This window comes from Ailuropoda melanoleuca, chromosome 14 (assembly GCF_002007445.2).
Source record: "Ailuropoda melanoleuca isolate Jingjing chromosome 14, ASM200744v2, whole genome shotgun sequence".
Classification (NCBI taxonomy): Eukaryota; Metazoa; Chordata; class Mammalia; order Carnivora; family Ursidae; genus Ailuropoda; species Ailuropoda melanoleuca.
Window position 1 is genome coordinate 68,171,495 of NC_048231.1, and position 18,855 is coordinate 68,190,349.

The 18,855-nt window shown below is 35.0% G+C and overlaps 1 protein-coding gene across 12 annotated transcripts in view; it reads right to left on the reverse strand.

Moving 5' to 3' along the window:
* Positions 1-601: 601 nt before the first annotated feature.
* The window catches only part of NOL4 (nucleolar protein 4), a 388,522-nt gene continuing 370,268 nt past the window's right edge, over positions 602-18,855 (reverse strand). For all 12 annotated transcript variants that reach the window (XM_002917597.4, XM_002917596.4, XM_034642861.1 and 9 more), the window contains one exon: positions 602-2,573. In XM_002917597.4, coding sequence (XP_002917643.1) covers positions 2,380-2,573 — 194 coding nt within the window. In that variant the 3' untranslated portion in view covers positions 602-2,379. The remainder of the gene's footprint in view (positions 2,574-18,855) is intronic.

The following is an 18,855-nucleotide window of genomic DNA, read 5'->3' on the forward strand; positions in this document are numbered from 1 at the left end:
CCAGTACCCTCGTTCTTTGCAATAAATGTTCAAAAGGCAGAAACTTTGAGGGAATTTAGTTCTTGGTAGGTGGGCCTAGGAGTTAAAATTTGAAGGTGGGCACATAATGAAGACAAGAGCACCTTGCTGGAACTTACCTTCTCTTCTCCGTTTGCCTCGTTATCACTCTTAAGGACTTTTTTATGTATATGCTGAACTCAAACGTGTTACTTTGTGAAATAGCAACCATGGCCAAGTCTTCAAAGAAGACTGCGACAAAACCACTTCAAACAGGGAAATGCTTCTTCTAAGATGTTAAATCAGGAATGACTAAAAGAGCCGTATTACTTATGTAAAAATGAGGAATCAAAGAATAAGTTCTTAAATTTAAATAATCAAATGAAATATCCTTGGTTTGCTAATTCCCCTTCCCTTGTCTTGAGATAAATTCTTTATTAGACAATGTTGAGACACTAGGGGGTCTGGGGATAATCTTCAGATAAAAGGTTAAACTGTGCTTTTTGTGCTAACTGTTGGGTACAAAATGGCATTGCATATTTTCAAAGCAAACTGCTAAGAGTATTGTATCCTTCAGAAAGTTTGTAAGTTTTCACAATCATTGTTTTAACACAGAAATCTGTTTATTAAACCAAACAAAACAGAGAAAATTATACCAGCCCTCAATTTTTTTGAATTTTCATTTAAATAGGCAAACTCTAAATCCACACCTTAAAAGATGTTTGTGCATCTATGTATTTCCAAAATACTCATATTTCAATAAGATTTTCACATTATATTCACCAACAGTATCACAAAAGTTGTTTTTTTGTTTTTTTGTTTTGTTTACGTAACTGTCAGGAACAGTAATTCTAGAAACACTAGAAGAAAAAGCATAGCAATGTCCACAGTTACAAGAAAAAGTGCACATTACTTGGTCACAATCACAGTCATTACTTGAAAAACTATATGTAACAAGTACATAAGAAATATCACTGATGCCTTAAACTCATTATCAAAAACTGAATGACATAAGTTTTACATGAAATAAGGCAAATTCAGGAATGCACAAAGAATTTGTAATCCAACCAAAGCTGAACAACAGAAAAATAATCGTACAAGAAGCATAAACTGATGTACTTCTCCCTAAATATTTAAAAAATAGGCTTGCCTCAGTGCACAAAGAAAACACCATTCATGTGTATCCAACACTATAAAATAAGAAAGAAGGGCAAAGTGTGTGGAGGGGGGGTGGGGAGAGGGGGGACAGTTCATTGAAAGTTGCAGCTGCGTCCACTGAGAGTTCTTTGCATCATTGTTACCTAGAACTGTAAATTATACAAATCCTATCAGGAGAGGTAATGGTCTTTTTTGGAAACTATTTCTGAAAGAGAGAAAGAAAAACTACACACAAGTGCAAATTTTCAGATTGTCACTTGCAACCTCTTAACATTCAGCCATCGACATCCAGTTGCTGCTGGAGGCACGCCTGAAACAGCAGCGTCAATCCGGGGTGAGCAGCTGTAAGGAACCAAGGTGTGATTTTTTTTTTCAATGATACGTCTTTTTTAATATTAAAAAATTCTGTGATGAAAACCTCTATTGCGAAACCGCAATGTGGAGTGGCATGAGGAGTGTGAGTGCAGAAACGCAGGCTTCTCTTGGAAGTAGTTCCTGATGTGACGATTTAAAGAACGTAGCAAGGATTTGTTTTCCAGCATTGTTATTTTTGTAGAAAGAATTTGGAAAGAGGTGAAGGCAAAGGGATGTGGAAAAGGTACTTACAGTAGTTTCTCAAAACAGTTTTCTTTTAGGACCTATGAAAAAGTTACCAAAGTAAAAATGACAATTTTGAATGAAAAACAAGTTTTCTTTTTATAAAAATTACATATATTTTTTTTTAAAATACAAGATCCTTCTCAATGTTGTTATATCCTTTAGCAACAAGAAATTTGGCTTTGCTTTTTTTTTTTTTTTTTTGCCAGACACTGCAGTTTTCCGTCCAATAAGTCAGTAGCAAATTCCACTAATATTTCACTTGGATCTTGAACTATTTTTTTTATACCACAATCTTCTTCTGTTTTATCCTTGAATTAGGAATATACAGCCTTTTTTTTTCTTTTTTCTTTTTTTTTTCTTTTTTTTGCCCCAGATATTTATGCTGACAAACTAAAACAAAAAGCAGTAGGCTGGACACAGGACAGTATCTCAAAGTACTTCAGAGGTCAGAGTTCCTTTGAAGCACCTTAACACATCACTTTATGGATCAAGGACAATGTGGCATAATGGAAGTATTTCTCTTAAGACTGTGCAGTAAGACCAGAAGCATCTCTGCTGGGAAATCAAAATGTCATTAGTGGAAACTGCAAATTTAGACCTCAGTGAATGGGATCGTCATTTGACTCAGTTCTGTTGTAAAATAAGATTTTCCAGTTCATCTGCAGAACGCAATAAAAATGCAGCTGATTCTCGATATCCTGCGACGAGCTGTCTCACAGCATTGATTTCAGTCGGACTCAGCTGGGGTCTGGAGCTTGAACTGCTGGAGGACCCTGAACTAGTTGCCAACTGCCTCTTCATGCTGAGATCCGTGGGTCCTAGAAGAAACCATCATAAAATTAGCATGAACCATCTTGTTCCGGTACTTTGAACACGAGTGTTAAATTGCTGACTTAATTCGCTGACTCTTTTGTGAGAAGTTGCTGATACCTTTAATCAAATACATCAGCTCTCAGAAATACCAAAGAGCACCGTGATGTGAAAGGAGTGGCTGAGACTGCTCAGGGTCTGTGTCCAGTTCGTCACCTCTTACTGCAGAAAGACATTGAAGAAGACCTTCTCCTAACGGGTGCTTTTCGGGAAATTCGATTTTAAGTTTACTTTACCCCATGCTGTACAAGTTTCTCTGCAAAAGTTTACAAATGCTTTGTAGTGTGCATCATTCATTAACAAATAATTTTAGATCCCACCTACTCAGACATGGAAACATCCACGATTACGATGCTAACGACTCCACATTACAAACGCCTTCATTTAGAACAAAGGAAATTCTGGACAGGAGAGTTCAATGACATGGTTGCGGTTCAACTACTTTTAAGTGTCACAGTAAGGATGTGAGTTGCATATTTTTTTCATTTCAGATGAATGCTTTTCTTGCATCAGGTTGGTTAGTAGTTAGAAATATGTATTAGTAAAAATTGGTATTTAAAGATAGTAGGCAGCAGTCAGTTTTAGGAGGGTACAGTAAGTAAATGGTCAATAGAAATAATTCTGCAAAGAAACCAGACCTGGAATAGTGATTTAGGTATTGCTAAATCTGCTTCTACATTTATTTGCATAAAACACTGAGGTGTCAAAATGTTTATTACATATAATTAAACCAAATCAGGTCTTTTTGACAACATTTTACAAATTTTTATTTTTTTGTAAATTTTTACTTTAAAACAATTTAGTTAACACAAACGTCTGAATTAAAGATACTTAAGATGCTTTGCATCAATTATTCCTGGATTATTCAGGTTTTTTTTATATGTTATAAAGGTTTCTAAGTTTTCATTGTTATAGCTATTACTTAATGAAAGGTAAGAACTATAATTATTAAATTTGCAATGAGTAATACATTTAAAATCCCTGAATAAATGTTACTGTGGACATAACTAAAGGCACGCTCAAAAATTGTAGTGATGCCCAAACTTGAAATGATTTAAACAGATTTTTCTTAAAGATAAATTTTCAGATAATGGTATTCGTTCCATGAACCGGAACAAGAGATGTTATTTTATCCTGTTAGTTCTTCTTGAGGCCTGATGGAGACAGGTCAAGACCCAATCCCTTTCACCCTGTACCCTGAAGGGAGACGGACTCCTGTCAGCTAGGAGGCACCTGTCCCATGAGACGGGAACAGCTTCACTTGTAATTTAATTAGGACAGAGACAAGACTAGCAGGCAAGAACTCTGACATTTGAGGCGGGCTTATTTCCACTTCTGCCACAGCCTTTCAAAGCCTTGATTTCCTAGCAGGAGTTAGCTTCCATTTGTTCTGCTGTTTACAAAATCCTGATGCTGACATAGCAAGCTGAAAAGAAGAGATGCGGGGATGTCACACTTGCAAACAGGAATTAATGAGCAAGGATGCAAGCAAATTAACAGCAACTAGTTTAGCTAGAAAGTTCTGAATGGATTAAGAATATATCATGACATAATGGGTTCTGGTTTATGGATGAACCAACTTTAAATTTGGATTTTTTTCCTTTATATTCAAGAATCCTAGTACTAGTACAAACCTTTAGAAAAGAAAGTAGAAGGGGTTTTCCTCACTTATGTAGACAGGTCATGTGTAGTTGATCATTATTTTACCTGAAGTTGTGACATTTTATGATGTTTTTGCTGACAAGCCAAGTGGCTGGTTGACATCTTTAAGTGGAACTGAGAAAGGGTGAGGCTAGGGGTCAGGTACTTTTTGGGATGAAAAATGTGATTTCATTCTAACTATGCAGTTCACAGATTGTTCCCTACCTCTGGCTCAGGCGAAAGGCTTCCAAACAAAGACGGGACTTTCACTTCCTTTCTGATTATTAACATAGGCCAATTCTAGATAGCTCAGTAACACAGAAGCCATTCACGCCCTTGTTATTTTTCTGGAAGAAAGCTGACTTCATTATCTTAGTGTCTTCTGGATCTACGGGATCAGGGTTAAGTATAATCAAAACTATAAGGAATTCTTTTTGCTGAATATTACTCAAATCTTCAAAGTTAAGAGGCTGAGGAGGGAAGCAAAAAAATTAAAAGTCACAAATGAATAGATTTAGTGACTACTCAAACGGCTCTTTCTTGTTTTTACTAGTTTTCTTATCTGCCTCATTTGGACAATGTCATACTTCACTAGCGGAGTGTAACCCAAACAATCAATACAAAGTGAAACTTCAAATTTTATGAAGACATTGAATTTAATGAAGTTGAGGAAAATATTCTTGGAGATTTGGTCAAATCATGAAGCCACTAAAAAGTATGGTTCTGGAAGAGTGGGACCAGTTAACCTAACAAGGAAAAATAATGACACAATAGATGTTAAGAGAGAAAATGATTTTAGTATCGAGTGTTAAAGCAAATCAGAAAACTTGACGAGTTTTAAAACCGTAATTATGCAGACCTACTTTCTTTATGTTCGCTCTGAAAATATGAGTAAGAGATATTTCATGGTAACAGGCAGGGGCGCCTGGGTGGCACAGCGGTTAAGCGTCTGCCTTCGGCTCAGGGCGTGATCCCGGCATTATGGGATCGAGCCCCACATCAGGCTCCTCCGCTGGGAGCCTGCTTCTTCCTCTCCCACTCCCCCTGCTTGTGTTCCCTCTCTCGCTGGCTGTCTCTATCTCTGTCAAATAAATAAATAAAATCTTTAAAAAACAAAAAACAAAAAAACAGACAATGTTAGAAAAATTAAGCTCCACCAAAACCAATCTTTGATTTTTGTTTGTTTAAGGTTTGGGGGAAGATTTAAGTTATAAGTAAATTCTAATTAAATGAAAATGTATAATCATAATTTATCTTTTTGATATATTTTTTAAATTACAGTTCACATACAATGTTATATTAGTTTCAGGTGTACAACAGTGATTCAACAACTCTGTTGTGCTAGGTTCTTTTTGCTTGTTTGAAGTTTTTATTTAAATTCTAGTTAACATTTGGTGTAATATTATTTTCAGGAGAATTTAATGATTCATCATGTACATATAACAACCAATGCTATCACAACAAGTGCCCTCCTTAATACCCATCACCCATTTAGCCCATCCCCTTCTCACCTCCCCTCCAGCAACCCCCATTTATTTGTTCTCTGTAGTTAAGAGTCTATTTTATGGTTTGCCTCTTTTTTTTTCTTTCCCCTATGTTCATCTGTCTTATTCCTTAAATTCCACATATGAATGGAACTGTAAGGTATTTCTTTAACTTATTTCGCTTAGCATAACACACTCTAGCTCCATCCATGTCATTCAAATGGCAAGATTTCATTCTTTCTGATGGCCAAGTAATATTCCATTTTATATACACACACACACACACACACACCCCACTTCTTCTTTATGCATTCAGCAGTCCTTGGACATTTGGATTCTTTCCATAATTTGGCTATTGTCAATAATGCTTCTATAAACTTTGGGGTGCATGTACCCTTTTGAATCAGTATTTTTATATTCTTTGGATAAATATCTAGTAGTACAAATGTTGGGTCATAGGGTAGTTCTATTTTTAACTTTTTGAGGCCCCTCCATACTGTTTTTCAGAGTGGCTGCACCAGTTTGCATTCCCACCAACAGTGTAAGAGGGTTCCCCTTTCTCCGCATCCTCACCAACATCTGTTGTTTCTTGTGGTGTTAGTTTTAGCCATTCTGATCAGTGTGAGGTATAAGCTCATCATGGTTTTGGTTTGTGTTTCCCTGATGATGAGTGAGGTTAAGGATCTTTTCATGTGTCTGTTGGCCATCTGTATGTCATCTTTGGGGAATATGTCTATTCATGTCTTCTGCCCATTTTTAACTGGATTATTTTTGGGGAGGTGTTGAGTTTATTAAATTCTTTATAGATTTTGGATACTAACCCTTTATCAGATAGGTTGTTTGCAAATATCTTCTCCCATTCTGAAGGTTGCCTTTCCACTAAAGTGTAGCTATACGTCTGTCACCATACAAACCTATTATAATTCCATTAACTATATTCTGTAAGTTGTACCTTTCATCCCTGTGACTTAGTCATTCCATAACTGGAAGCCTGTATCTTCTACTCTCCTTCAACCATTTTGCCATCCCTCATCCTTCTAGCAACCATTAGTTTGTTCTCTGTATTTATGGGTCTGTTTCTGCTTTTGTTTTTTTAGGTTCCACAAATAAGTGAAATCATACGGTGTTTGACTTTCTCTGACTTATTTCACTTAGCAGAATACCCTCTAGATCCACCCATGTGGTCTCAAATCGCAGTATCTCATTATTTTTTATGGTTGAGTAATAGTTCATTACACACACAGCCCATGCATCTATCGATGGGCACTTGGGCTGCTTCCATATCTTGGCTCTTGCTAAAAATGCTGCAATAAACATAGAGGTACATATATCTTTTTTCAAATGAGTGTTTCTATTTCTTTGGGTAGCTATCCAGTAGTGAATTGCTGGATCATATGGTATTTCTATTTTTAATTTTTTGAGGAAACTGCATACCATTTTCCATAGTGGCTCCATCAAATTACACTCCCGCCAGCAGTGCACGAGGGGTTCTTTTTCTACACATCTTTACCAACACTTGTTATTCCTTGTCATTTTGAGTCTAGACATTCTGACAGATGTGAGGTGATAAACTCATTGTTGTTTTGATTTGCATTTCCCTAATATTACTAACACCGAGCATCCTCCCATGTGTCTGCTGGCCATCTATATGTCTTCTTTGGAGAAATGTCTATTCAGGTCCTCTGCCCATTATTTAATCAGATTGTTTGGGGGACTTTTTGGTGTTGAGTTGTAGAAGTTCTTTACATATTTTGAATATTAACCCCTTATTGGATATATCATTTGCAAATATCTTCTTCCAATCAGGTTGCCTTTTCAATTTGTTTTCCTTTGCTGCACAAAAGCCTTTGGTTTTTTTTTTTTTTTGGTTTATTCTCAATAGTTTATTTTTGCTTTTATTTTCCTTGCCTGAGGAGACATATAAAAAAAAATGTTGCTAAGGCCAATATCAAAGAGATTACTGCCTATGTTTTCTTCTAGGAGTTTTATGGTTTCAGGTCTCACATTTAGGTCTTGAACCCGTTTTGAGTTTATTTTTGTATATGGTATGAGAAATTGTGTTTGTTTTGTTTTGCAAAATGGAGTTATCCCATTTTCCCAGCACCATTTATTGAAGAGACTGTCTTTTCCCCACTGTATATTTTTGTCTCCTTTGTGATGGATTAATTGACCACACCAAAGTGTGCATTTATTTCTGGGCTCTTTACTCTGGTCCATTGATCTGTGTGTGTTTTTGTGCCAGTAGCATTCTGATTACTACAGCTTTGTAGTATATCTTGAAATCTGGGACTGCGATACCGCTGGCTTTGTTCTTCTTTCTCAAGATTGCTTTGGGTATTTGAGGTCTTTTATGGTTCCCTGCAAACTTTAGTATTCTTTGTTTTAGTTTTGTGAAAAATACTGTTGGTATTTTGTTAGGGATTGCATTTAATCTGTAGATTGCTTTGGGTAGTATGGACATTTTAATAACATTAATTCCTCCAATACATGAGCATGGGATACCTCTCCATTTGTGTTGTCTTCAATTTCTTTCATCAGTATCTAATGTTTCCAGAGTATGGTTCTTTAACATCCTGATTAAATTTACTCCTAGATTCTTTTTACTTCTGATCTTAATTATTTCCTTCTCTCTACTATCTTTGGGTTTTGTTGGTTCTTCCTTTTTAATTCATTTAGGCACAAAGTTAGATTGTTTATTTGAAACTTTTTTTAAAGGTAAACCTGTATTATTATAATCTTTTCTTTTAGAACTGCTTTTGCTTCATGCCGAAAATTTTGAAACTTTGTGTTTCTACTTTTATTGCCTCAGGTGTTTTTCAGTCTCCTCTGATTTATATTATTTGTTGAACTACTGGTTGTTCTGTAGCATATTGTTAGCTTCCACATATTTGGGTTTTTCTTTTTTTTTTTTTCCCCCTAGATTTCTAGTTTCATACTGTTGTGGTCAGAAAAGATGTTATAATTTCAATCTTCTTAAACTTGAGACTTTCTTATGGCCTAACATGATCTACTCTGGAGAATGTTCCATGTGCACTTAAAGAATGTGAATTCTGTTTTTAGACAGAATATTCTATATATCTGTTAAGCCCATCTGTTCTAACGTATCGTTTAAAGCCACTTTTTTTAAAAAAATGATTTTCTGTCTGGATCATCTATCATTGATATAAGTAGAATGTTAAAATTCCCTACTATTTTCATATTACTGTCAATTTTTCCCTTTATGTCTGTTAATATTTGCTTTTAATATTCAGGTGCTTCAATGTTGGGTACATAGGTATTTACAATTATTACATCTTGTTGGATTAATCCCTTTATCACTGTGTAATGCCTTTGTCTTACTGGAGTCTTTAAGGTCTATTTTGTCTAGGTATTACTACCCAGCTTGTTTTTGTTTCCATTTATTTGCGTGGAATATTTTTTTTCATCCCTTCTCTTTCAGGTTGTATGTGTCTTTAGGTCTGATGTTAGTCTCTTGTAGGGGGTATCAAGATGGATCTTTTTTTTTTTAATTCATTCAGCCACTCTCTGTCTTTTGATTGGATAATATAGGCATTTAGATTTAAAGTAAATATCAGTAGGCATATACTTATTGCCATTTTGTCAATTGTTTTCTGGCTTTTTGCAAATCCTCTGTTCCTCTCTTCTTGCTGTCTTTGTGTTTTGATTTTCTGTAGTGATATGCTTAAATACCAAATTTAGACAAGGATACAATAAGAAAAGATAATTAAAGACCAGTATTCCTAATGAACATATAAACAAAAATCCTTAACAAAAAATATAGCAAACCAAATTCAACAATATATTGAAAGGATCACACAACAGGATCAGGTGGGTTTATTCCAAGGATGCAAGAATGGTTCAATATCTGAAAATCAGTCAGTGTGATGTTACATATTAACAAAATGGATATAAAACATATAATCATCTCAATAGATGCAGAAAAAACATTAGATAAAATCCAACATGTTAAAAGTTCTCAACATAGCAGGTAAAGAGAGAAATGTACCTCAACATAAAGCTGAAAGCTTTTCCTCTAAGATCATGAACAAAATAAAAGATGCCCACTCTCACCACTTTTATTCGCTATAGTATCAGAAGTGCAATTAGGCAAAAAAAGAAATGCATTCCAAACTAGAAAGTAAGACCTAAATCTGTCAATCCTAAATTTTGTATGGAACCACACATTACCTTGAATAGCCAAAGTAATCTTGAGATAGGAACAAAGCTGGAGGCAACATCCTCCCTGATTTCAAACAATGTTACCAAAGCTTTAATAATCAAAATAGTGTGGTATTGGCATAAACATAAACCAATGGAAAAAACAGCCCAGAACTAAACTCACATGTATGTGGTCAATTAGGACAAAAAAGCGAGGAATACACAATGGGGAAAGAACAGTCTCTTTTATAAATGAGGCTGGGAAAATCAGCCACAAACAAAAGAATGAAACTGGACCTCTATCTTAAACTATACACAAAAATTAACCTAAAGTAGGTCAAATACTTTAATGTAAGACCTGAACCCATAAAACTCATAGAAGAAGAAAGAGATGGTAAACTCCATGACATCAATCTGGCTATGATATTTTGGATATGACATTAAAGCAAAATCAACAAAAGCAAAAATAAACAGTTGGGGCTATATCAAATTAAAAAGCACTGCACAGCAAAGGAAACCATCAATAAAATGAAAGGCAACCAACCAAATGGGAGAAAATATTTGAAAATCATATACCTGATAAGGGGTTAACATCCAAAACTTATATAAGCTTAATACAATTCAATAGCAAAAAAAAATCTGATTAATAAATGGGCAGATGATCTGAATAGACAGTTTTCCAGAGACAACATACAGGTGGCCTGAAATACCTGAAAAGGTGCTCAATATCACATAATCATTGGGGAAATGCAAGTCAAAGCCACAATGATATATCACTTCAAACATGTTAAAATTGCTGTTACAAGATTTCACAAAACTTCTGTGGCCAAAACTCAAAATTCAACAATTGATAAATACATTACAAAATATATATTTTAGGTCTACCACTAAGAATGAAATTCTTTGGAGGGGAGATAACATTTTGCTTAACTGGGGTTTCAAATTTATGTTCCCTGTTATCAAAATCAATTATAAATGTCCATATGTTAATGGACTTGTATAGAGATCTGTATAGAGATTTTATGAATTTTATATATAGTTGTTTCCAAATTAAGTATGTTCATTTGTGATGCATTTATAGTCTTCTTCTGGATTTTCTAAATACTTACCTAATGACTTGTCAATGCATTGCAAATTAATGACTTCTAATTGAAGATTAAACTGGCAGTTCTTCAATTGAACAGTGAAAACTATTTTGAAATATGGGAATTTATTTTCCACATGTATAAAAGTCCAAAAAAACATTGCTGAGCCTGTCGTATGTGCTCAGTAAATATATCCACTGGAAATGCATGTGGAAATGTAGCTTTAACTTCTTGTTTTAATTTGGACAGTATGAATTTATACAGCAGCTTTGCCACTACATGTGATTCAAACAATATTATCAGCAAAATAGCTTTATCACAGCATAAGCTTCATATATAAGAACTGTTTCATCTTGTAATTTTCGATTGAATTCATCAAGAATTATTGTCCACTCTGCAGCATAAGCTGATTTCCAAAGCCATTTAGGGTTTGTAATAAAGCTTAAGGGCAGTTCTTGTTCAGAAAAATTTCAATCTTGGCCCTGACCTGAAAAAAATTGTGATAAAAGTTTCCCACTACGCTATCAAGGTGCTGTGTCTTAGGTCAAGTAAGGATATTCGGATTCTATTTTTGATAAAAACTCACAGAACTGATTATGATTAAATTGATGAAAACAAAGTTTAACATGGACACTACTCTTCAATATCACATGATAGATTCAAAGTTTTCCACAATGTACCTAATTCAAGAAATGAATAATTCAGAAAATAACCAAATGCCTTATGTTTTAATAAACTTAGTAAATTTGTCCAAATAAGACATTTTCTGCTTCATACATCTTAGCAGATTCTGCTTTTCTGAATTATTTTGTCTTTGACTTTGAAAATATTCTCAGCTAAAGGTGTTCCACTTATACTATTCATAAGCACTAAGTCTTCTGTCATTTCAAACTCATCATTGATTACTCAAAAAGAAAAAAAAAACAGCAGTATTAGAGACAGAACCACTTTTAATCAGTTGCCTTGTTTTTTAATTATTAATATTGACAATATCTCAATTTCAGCCCTCCAGGCACTGTTTTTGCCATAATGCAATTAGTCAAGCAAGCTTATTTTCTCTGGACACATTTCTTCAACTGCTGCAATCAAACACAATTTAATAAACTCACTGTAGGTAAGTGAAGGCACTTTCCCAGCTTGACTAATACATGAGCCACTTAGAAACTTACTTTGGTTGCAGGCATATTTTCATTTTATATTTTGATCGTATGTTTAATAGAAGTATTTTATTGATATTTTCATACTTTTCTGCTAAAGGGTGAAAAAATTATTCTTCAGCATCTTGGCTAAATTAGCTAATACATACAAAGCATCCAGTGCAGTCGCTGGGTAATAGCAGATACACATTACTAAATTCAAAATAACTAATGAGTTGCAGTTACAGTCATAAGTGATTATAAAGAATTTGCCCTTTCAATACTGCTCTTGATAGGATTATAATGAATCACAAAATGTGCTGCGGTGCTTCCCTTTTCCCTTCTTTTCAATCGGCTTGTCTAAAATAAATATTATCTCATCCTTAAGGTTTTGGTAAAACTCATTTGTAAAACTATCTGGGTATTATTTTTTAATGCATAGTTTTTTATAATGATTCAATGTATTAATCATTGTAAATTCATGTGGATGTCTTTTTTTGAGTCAATATTTGTCAATTGTTTTTGTAAAACGGTCTAAATTTTCAAATATACTAGAGGAATTAATATTTTAATTTTTAAAATATTTTATTCATTCTTATTATTTTATACTTCGTCTTGGCTGATATTACTAGATATTTTTGAGTCCTTTCAAAGATTTTGATTTTATTGGTCTTCTGTATTGCTTCTTTTTTTCTGTTTAATCTCTCCATTTATTTTCTCTGCTCTGTTTCTAACTTCTTGGATTAAACGAATAGATTAATTTTCTTTTTCTAACGTGTGTGCCAAAATACCACTTTAGTTCCATCCCACAAATGTAATGTGTAGTGTTTTCATCTTCATTAATTATAAATATTTCTAAACACAATGCTATCAGTATATTAATAATCCTTGGGTTGTCACCATTTGCTTAGTCAATATGTCTGAAAGAATGTGTGTTGTCAAACATGTCTAGGCAGATTCTAGATATAGCCAGCTTAAATTTCTGTTGTTTTTTCAAATCCAAGTGATTTTCTTTTCTATCCGTCAGTCTCTGAGAGAAGTGTTTTTAAAAGTCTATGGCTATGCCAATATCTTCTTGTAAATTTGTTAATTTATTAATTTTAAGGTTATATTATTGGGGCACATGGTCTCTAGGCAATTGTGACTCTGAACTGTTCCCTGAATTATTAGGTAATAAATCTAAAGCTTTTGCCTTAAAGCCAAATTTTGACTTATTACATGTGTGAGGGTATGTGTGTGAATATATGTGTATATATGTGTGTATATATATAATACATATTTCAATAGTTTTGCAAGACTGTGTTTTTATGGGTCTTTTCTATCAAAATGAAACCACATTTTATTTATGCATCTACCTAAGAATCTTTCCTTAACAAATAATGGATTACAACAGAACAAGATATGATGTGTTACTATAAGGTATGGGATCACTCCATTTCCAAGGGGCTTACTCTTTGATTAGGAAAGAATGTCAGATGCTACAGTTCAGTGAGAACTGTTTGTCTCTTCTGAAGTCTATGTGAAACTCAAGCCACATTCAACCCATTCAGGTCTCCTGTAAGCCTAATAGATTGCACTGTCAAGTACTTAACTCCTCTTGACTTCATCAAATTTATCCTTTTCTACTTAATAAACACTGATTAATCAACATTAGGTTACCAAGAAACAGGGTATTTATCCATAGAGTATGTACCAAATTGCTGAGATACATATTCTACAGACAACTAAGAAAACACTAAAAGCAAGATATTTATCACTGTCAAGTAGCTGCTTAAAGCATTATGCAAGGGGGAAGAGAGGAGTATATGAATCACCCCTGCTCTCCCCCAAATTATAAGTCTACTTTCCACCAAAACTAAGGCTCAAGCCCTGACAGCAATTACAGGTTGGATTAGATCTTCCATAATGTACTTCCATGCTGATTTGAAAGCAATTTTGATTGTTTACTTTAGACTGTAATTGTTTATCCCATACATTACAAAAAATTATACATAATTGTCCTGAGACAAATCTGAGTCTTTATATTTCAAAATACACATCTCTTAGATCCGCTTTTAAAAATTCATCTGTTAAATTTTTCCTTTACCAGGTCTTCCCGTATTTAATCTTTTCCATTGTCTTAATCCATTTGTTTTATTTCATTTTTCTCATCTAAATGTTCCCTGTTAAACAAAACAAAACCAAAAACCACCAAAGAGTAAAAATGCAGTTGAAGAGTTTCTCTACACAATTTGAAAAGACTCCATTGTTTCCCCCATTAGGAAGGCCAGTCTTGGGGTGCCTGGGTGGCTCAGTCGTTAAGCGTCTGCCTTTGGCTCAGGTCATGATCCCAGAGTCCTGGGATCGAGTCCCCAGTCAGACTCCCTGCTCAGCGGGGAGCCTGCTTCTCCCTGCTTGTATTCCCTTTCTCTCTGACTCTGTCAAATAAAATCTTAAAAAAAAAAAAAGTGGGAAGGCCCATCTTTGCTCTAGTTAGATTTGCTAACTGCTGGCACTCGGCTCTGTAAATTGCCTTAGTTTTTTCATTGTGTGGCCTTTCCACTTGAGCTTCAAATTCAACATTTTGTAGAGACCTTACTAATTCTGATAAACTGTAGAAAGACCTGGCAGTGTGGGTCACTGTACCAGCAGAGTCTTAGAAATTTGTGAGGGAAGCAACTCAGCATGCTTGTTTTGTGCCTAGTTTTGGCTTGTGGGAAATGACACAAGCACTGCAGTAGAGAGAATTGTTTTTTAACTTCAGTTGAATCAAACATCCTACATGTGGGTATAATGGATTATTGTACTACTTGAGTTTATGCATTTTCCTACATGTTTACTTTTTATTCAAGGAACAGGAAGCAACCACCCCCAAATTAATAAGCCCAGAATATCCATTTATTATTTTTCAGAGCTGAGGCTAAAAATATCTTAATTGCTTAGAGTATAGGGTTCTGCCTTCACCACCCACACCATGATAAAAGTTTTACCTTTCCTTTTTTAAAAAAAAAAAAAAGTATTTATTTATTTATTTTTATTTATTTATTTATTTACTTACTTACTTAGATTGCGAGGGGAAGGGTTGGGGGGCATGGTGGGGGGGAAGGAACAAAGGAAGAGGGAGAGAGAGAATCTCTAGCAGACTCCACACTGAGAGGGGAGCCCGACACAGGGTTCTATCCCACAACCCTGAGATCATGACTTGAACCGAAGTTGAGGGTGCGATACTTAACCAACTGAGCCATGCAGGTGCCCCTAAAGTTTTACCTTTCTAAAGGTTTCCAAGGATTAGTTGGAAGTTTAGTAAACAAGGGGCAAGATGAGAAAAATCTCCAGAATGCCCTCAGGAAAAACTAGATTTTTGTTTTATTCTTTTATACTGGTTATCTTGTTCCATTTTTAAGTTAACAGGAAACCCTGATAAGCTAAAATTTTAAAGTATCAGCTGTAGAATTTATCTGTTTAGGTGTATTTATTCAATCTATTTCCAGAAATATTTGAAGACATTTTAAAGTTGCAAATTAAATGGAAACTGTACCTACGATAAAGTATTAGTAACCCAAGTAAGTAGTAAAACTCTACTGAAGAATTCGGACTTGGACACAGGTTTCATCTTCAAATGATGAAATCTCATTTAATATATACATATAAAGATATAATGAAACTCATATGTGAAAAACCTGGGTTCAAGTCTTAATACAGAAACTTTCACATAAAGATATGTGAACTGTTAACTGGGCAGATCACATGTCCTCTGCGATTCACAAGTAAAATGTGACTACTGCTACTACTTTTGTCCATGTGTTAGGTTGTTGGAGCAGGGGAAATGAAATTATCAATGTTAAATGAGATCTGATTCTTACCTGTAATCCTATCCTTGCCTTAATAACTTCTCAGTAATAGAGGATTCATGGATTATTTAGGTTGAAGTCTAAGGATTTATTCAAGTTGATGTAACTCATTGTATTAGTCAAGGTTCTCCGGAGAAACAGAACCAACAGCTAATATATGTGTATGTGTATATGATTTGTAATGAGGAGTTAGCTCACATGGTTATGGAGGCTGGGGAGTGCCAAGATCTGCAGCTGACGGGCTAGACACTAAGGAAAGCTGACTGTGTAGGTTCAGTCAAAGTCCTAAGGCTTGAGAACCAGGAGAGGTGACTGGTAAGTTCTAGCCTGAAAGTTTGCAGGCTCAAGACCCCAGGATACTGATTTATTTTTTTCAGTTGAAGTCCAAAAGCAAGAGCTGACTGCTATCCAGCTCAAACAGATGGATTTCTCTCTGACTTAACCTTTTTGTTCAAGTCAAGTCTTCATTTGATTGGAGGATGTCCACCCATATTAGAACCATCTCCTTTAGTCTATCAATTCAAAAGTTAATCTCATTCACACAAACCCAGAATAATGTTAGGCTGAATGTCTGCGTACCCCATGACCAGTCAAGTTGACACTTAAAATTAACCATCATATTCATGTATCTTTTTAAAATTAAGTTCTCTAGATTTTGCAGCACAGTTAACAGTGTTATATTAGCTTCGGGTGTACAATATACTGACTCAGATTCCTCCACATTACTCAGTGCTCATTATGGTAAATGTACTCTCTAATCCCCTTCACCTATTTCACCCATCCCTCCACCCACCTCTCCTTTGGTAACCATCAGTTTGTTCTCTATAGTTAAGAGTCTCTTTCTTGGTTTGTCTTTCTCTTTTCTCCTTTGTTAGTTGGTTTCTTAAATTTCACATACGAGTAAAATCATATGGTGTTTGTCTTTCTCTGACTTATTTGGCTTAGCATTATACTCTTTAGCTCCATCCATGTTGTTGCAAATAGCAAGATTTCATTCTTTTTTATGGCCAAATAATAATCCATATCTCACTTCCGCTTTATCAATTCATTCATGGGTACTTGGGCTGCTTCCGTAATTTAGCTATTGTAAATAATACTACAATAAACATAGGGGTGCATGTATCCATCTGAATTAGTCCGTAGTTCTATTTTTAACTTTGAGGAATGTCCATACTGTTTTCCACAGTGGCTGCACTGGTTTGCATTCCCACCAACAGGGCAAGAGGGTTCCTTTGTCTCCACATCTTCACTAACACTTGTTTCCTGTGTTTTTGATTTTAGCCATTCTGACAGGTGTGAAGTGATATCTCATTTTTTCGATTGTCATTTCCCTGATAATGAGAGATGTTAAGCATCTTTTTATGTCTCGGTTGGTCATCTGTAGGTCGTCTTTGGAGAAATGTCTGTTCATGTCTTCTGCCCATTTTTAACTGGATTATTTGTTTTTTGGGTGTTGAGTTGTATTAGTTCCTTATATATTTTGGATATTAATCCTTTATTGGATATTTCATTTGCAAATATTTTCTCCCATTTAGGTTTCCTCTTAGTTTTGTTGATTGTTTCTTTCACTGTGCAGAGGCTTGTTTTGATAGCCTCAATAGTTTATTTTTGCTTTTATTTCCCTTGGCTCAGGAGACATATCTAGAAAAATGTTATGGCCAATGTCAGAGAAATTACTGCCTGTGCTATCTTCTAGCCTTTTATGGTTTCAGGTCTCACATTTAGGTCTTTAATCCATTTTGTTTATTTCTGTGTATGGCATAAGACTGTGTTCCAGTGCATTCTTTTGCATGTTGCTGTCCAGTTTTCCCAACAGCCTTTGTTTTTTTTTTTTTAATTTTATTTATTTATGTGACAGAGAGACAGCCAGTGAGAGAGGGAACACAGCAGGGGGAGTGGGAGAGGAAGAAGCAGGCTCCCAGCGGAGGAGCCCCTTGTGGGACTTGATCCCGGAACGCCAGGATCACGCCCTGAGGCGAAGACAGATGCTATAACGACTGCGCTACCCAGCGCCCCCCAACACCATTTGTTGAAGAGACTTTTTCCCACTATATATTCTTGCCTCCTTTGTTGAAGAGTAATTGACCATAAAAATGCACGTTTATTTCTGGGTTTTCTACTCTGTTCCATTGATTTATGTGTCTATTTTTGTGCCAGTACCTACTGTTTTGATTACTATAGCTTTGTAATATAACTTTAAGTCTGGAATTGTGGTGCTCCAGTTTTTTTTTCTTTTTCAAGATGGCTTTGGCTTTTTGAGATCTTGTGATACAAATTTTACAATTATTCTAATTCTGTGAAAAATGCAGTAGGTATTTTGATAAGGATTGCATTGAATCTGTAGATTGCTTTGGGTAATATAGACATTTTAACAGTATTTGTTTTTCTTTTTTTTATTTTTTTATTTTTTTTTATTTTTTATTTATTCGACANTTTTTTAAAGATTTTATGTATTTATTTGACAGAGATAGAGACAGCCAGCGAGAGAGGGAACACAAGCAGGGGGAGTGGGAGAGGAAGAAGCAAGCTCATAGCGGAGGAGCCTGATGTGGGGCTCGATCCCATAACGCCGGGATCACGCCCTGAGCCGAAGGCAGACGCTTAACCGCTGTGCCACCCAGGCGCCCCAGTATTTGTTTTTCTAATCCATGAGCATAGAATGTCTTTCCATATGTGTTGTCTTCAATTTCTTTCATTAATGTTTTATAGTTTTAGAGTATAGGTCTTTCACCTCCTTGGTTAAATTTATTACTAAGGTATCTCATTAATTTTGGTGCAATTGTAAATGGGATTGCTTTCTTAATTTCTCTTTCTGATGCTTTATTAGTGTATAGAAAGGCAACAGCTTTTTTTTTTTTTTTTTTTTTTTTTTTTTTAAATTTTTTTTTTTTTTTTT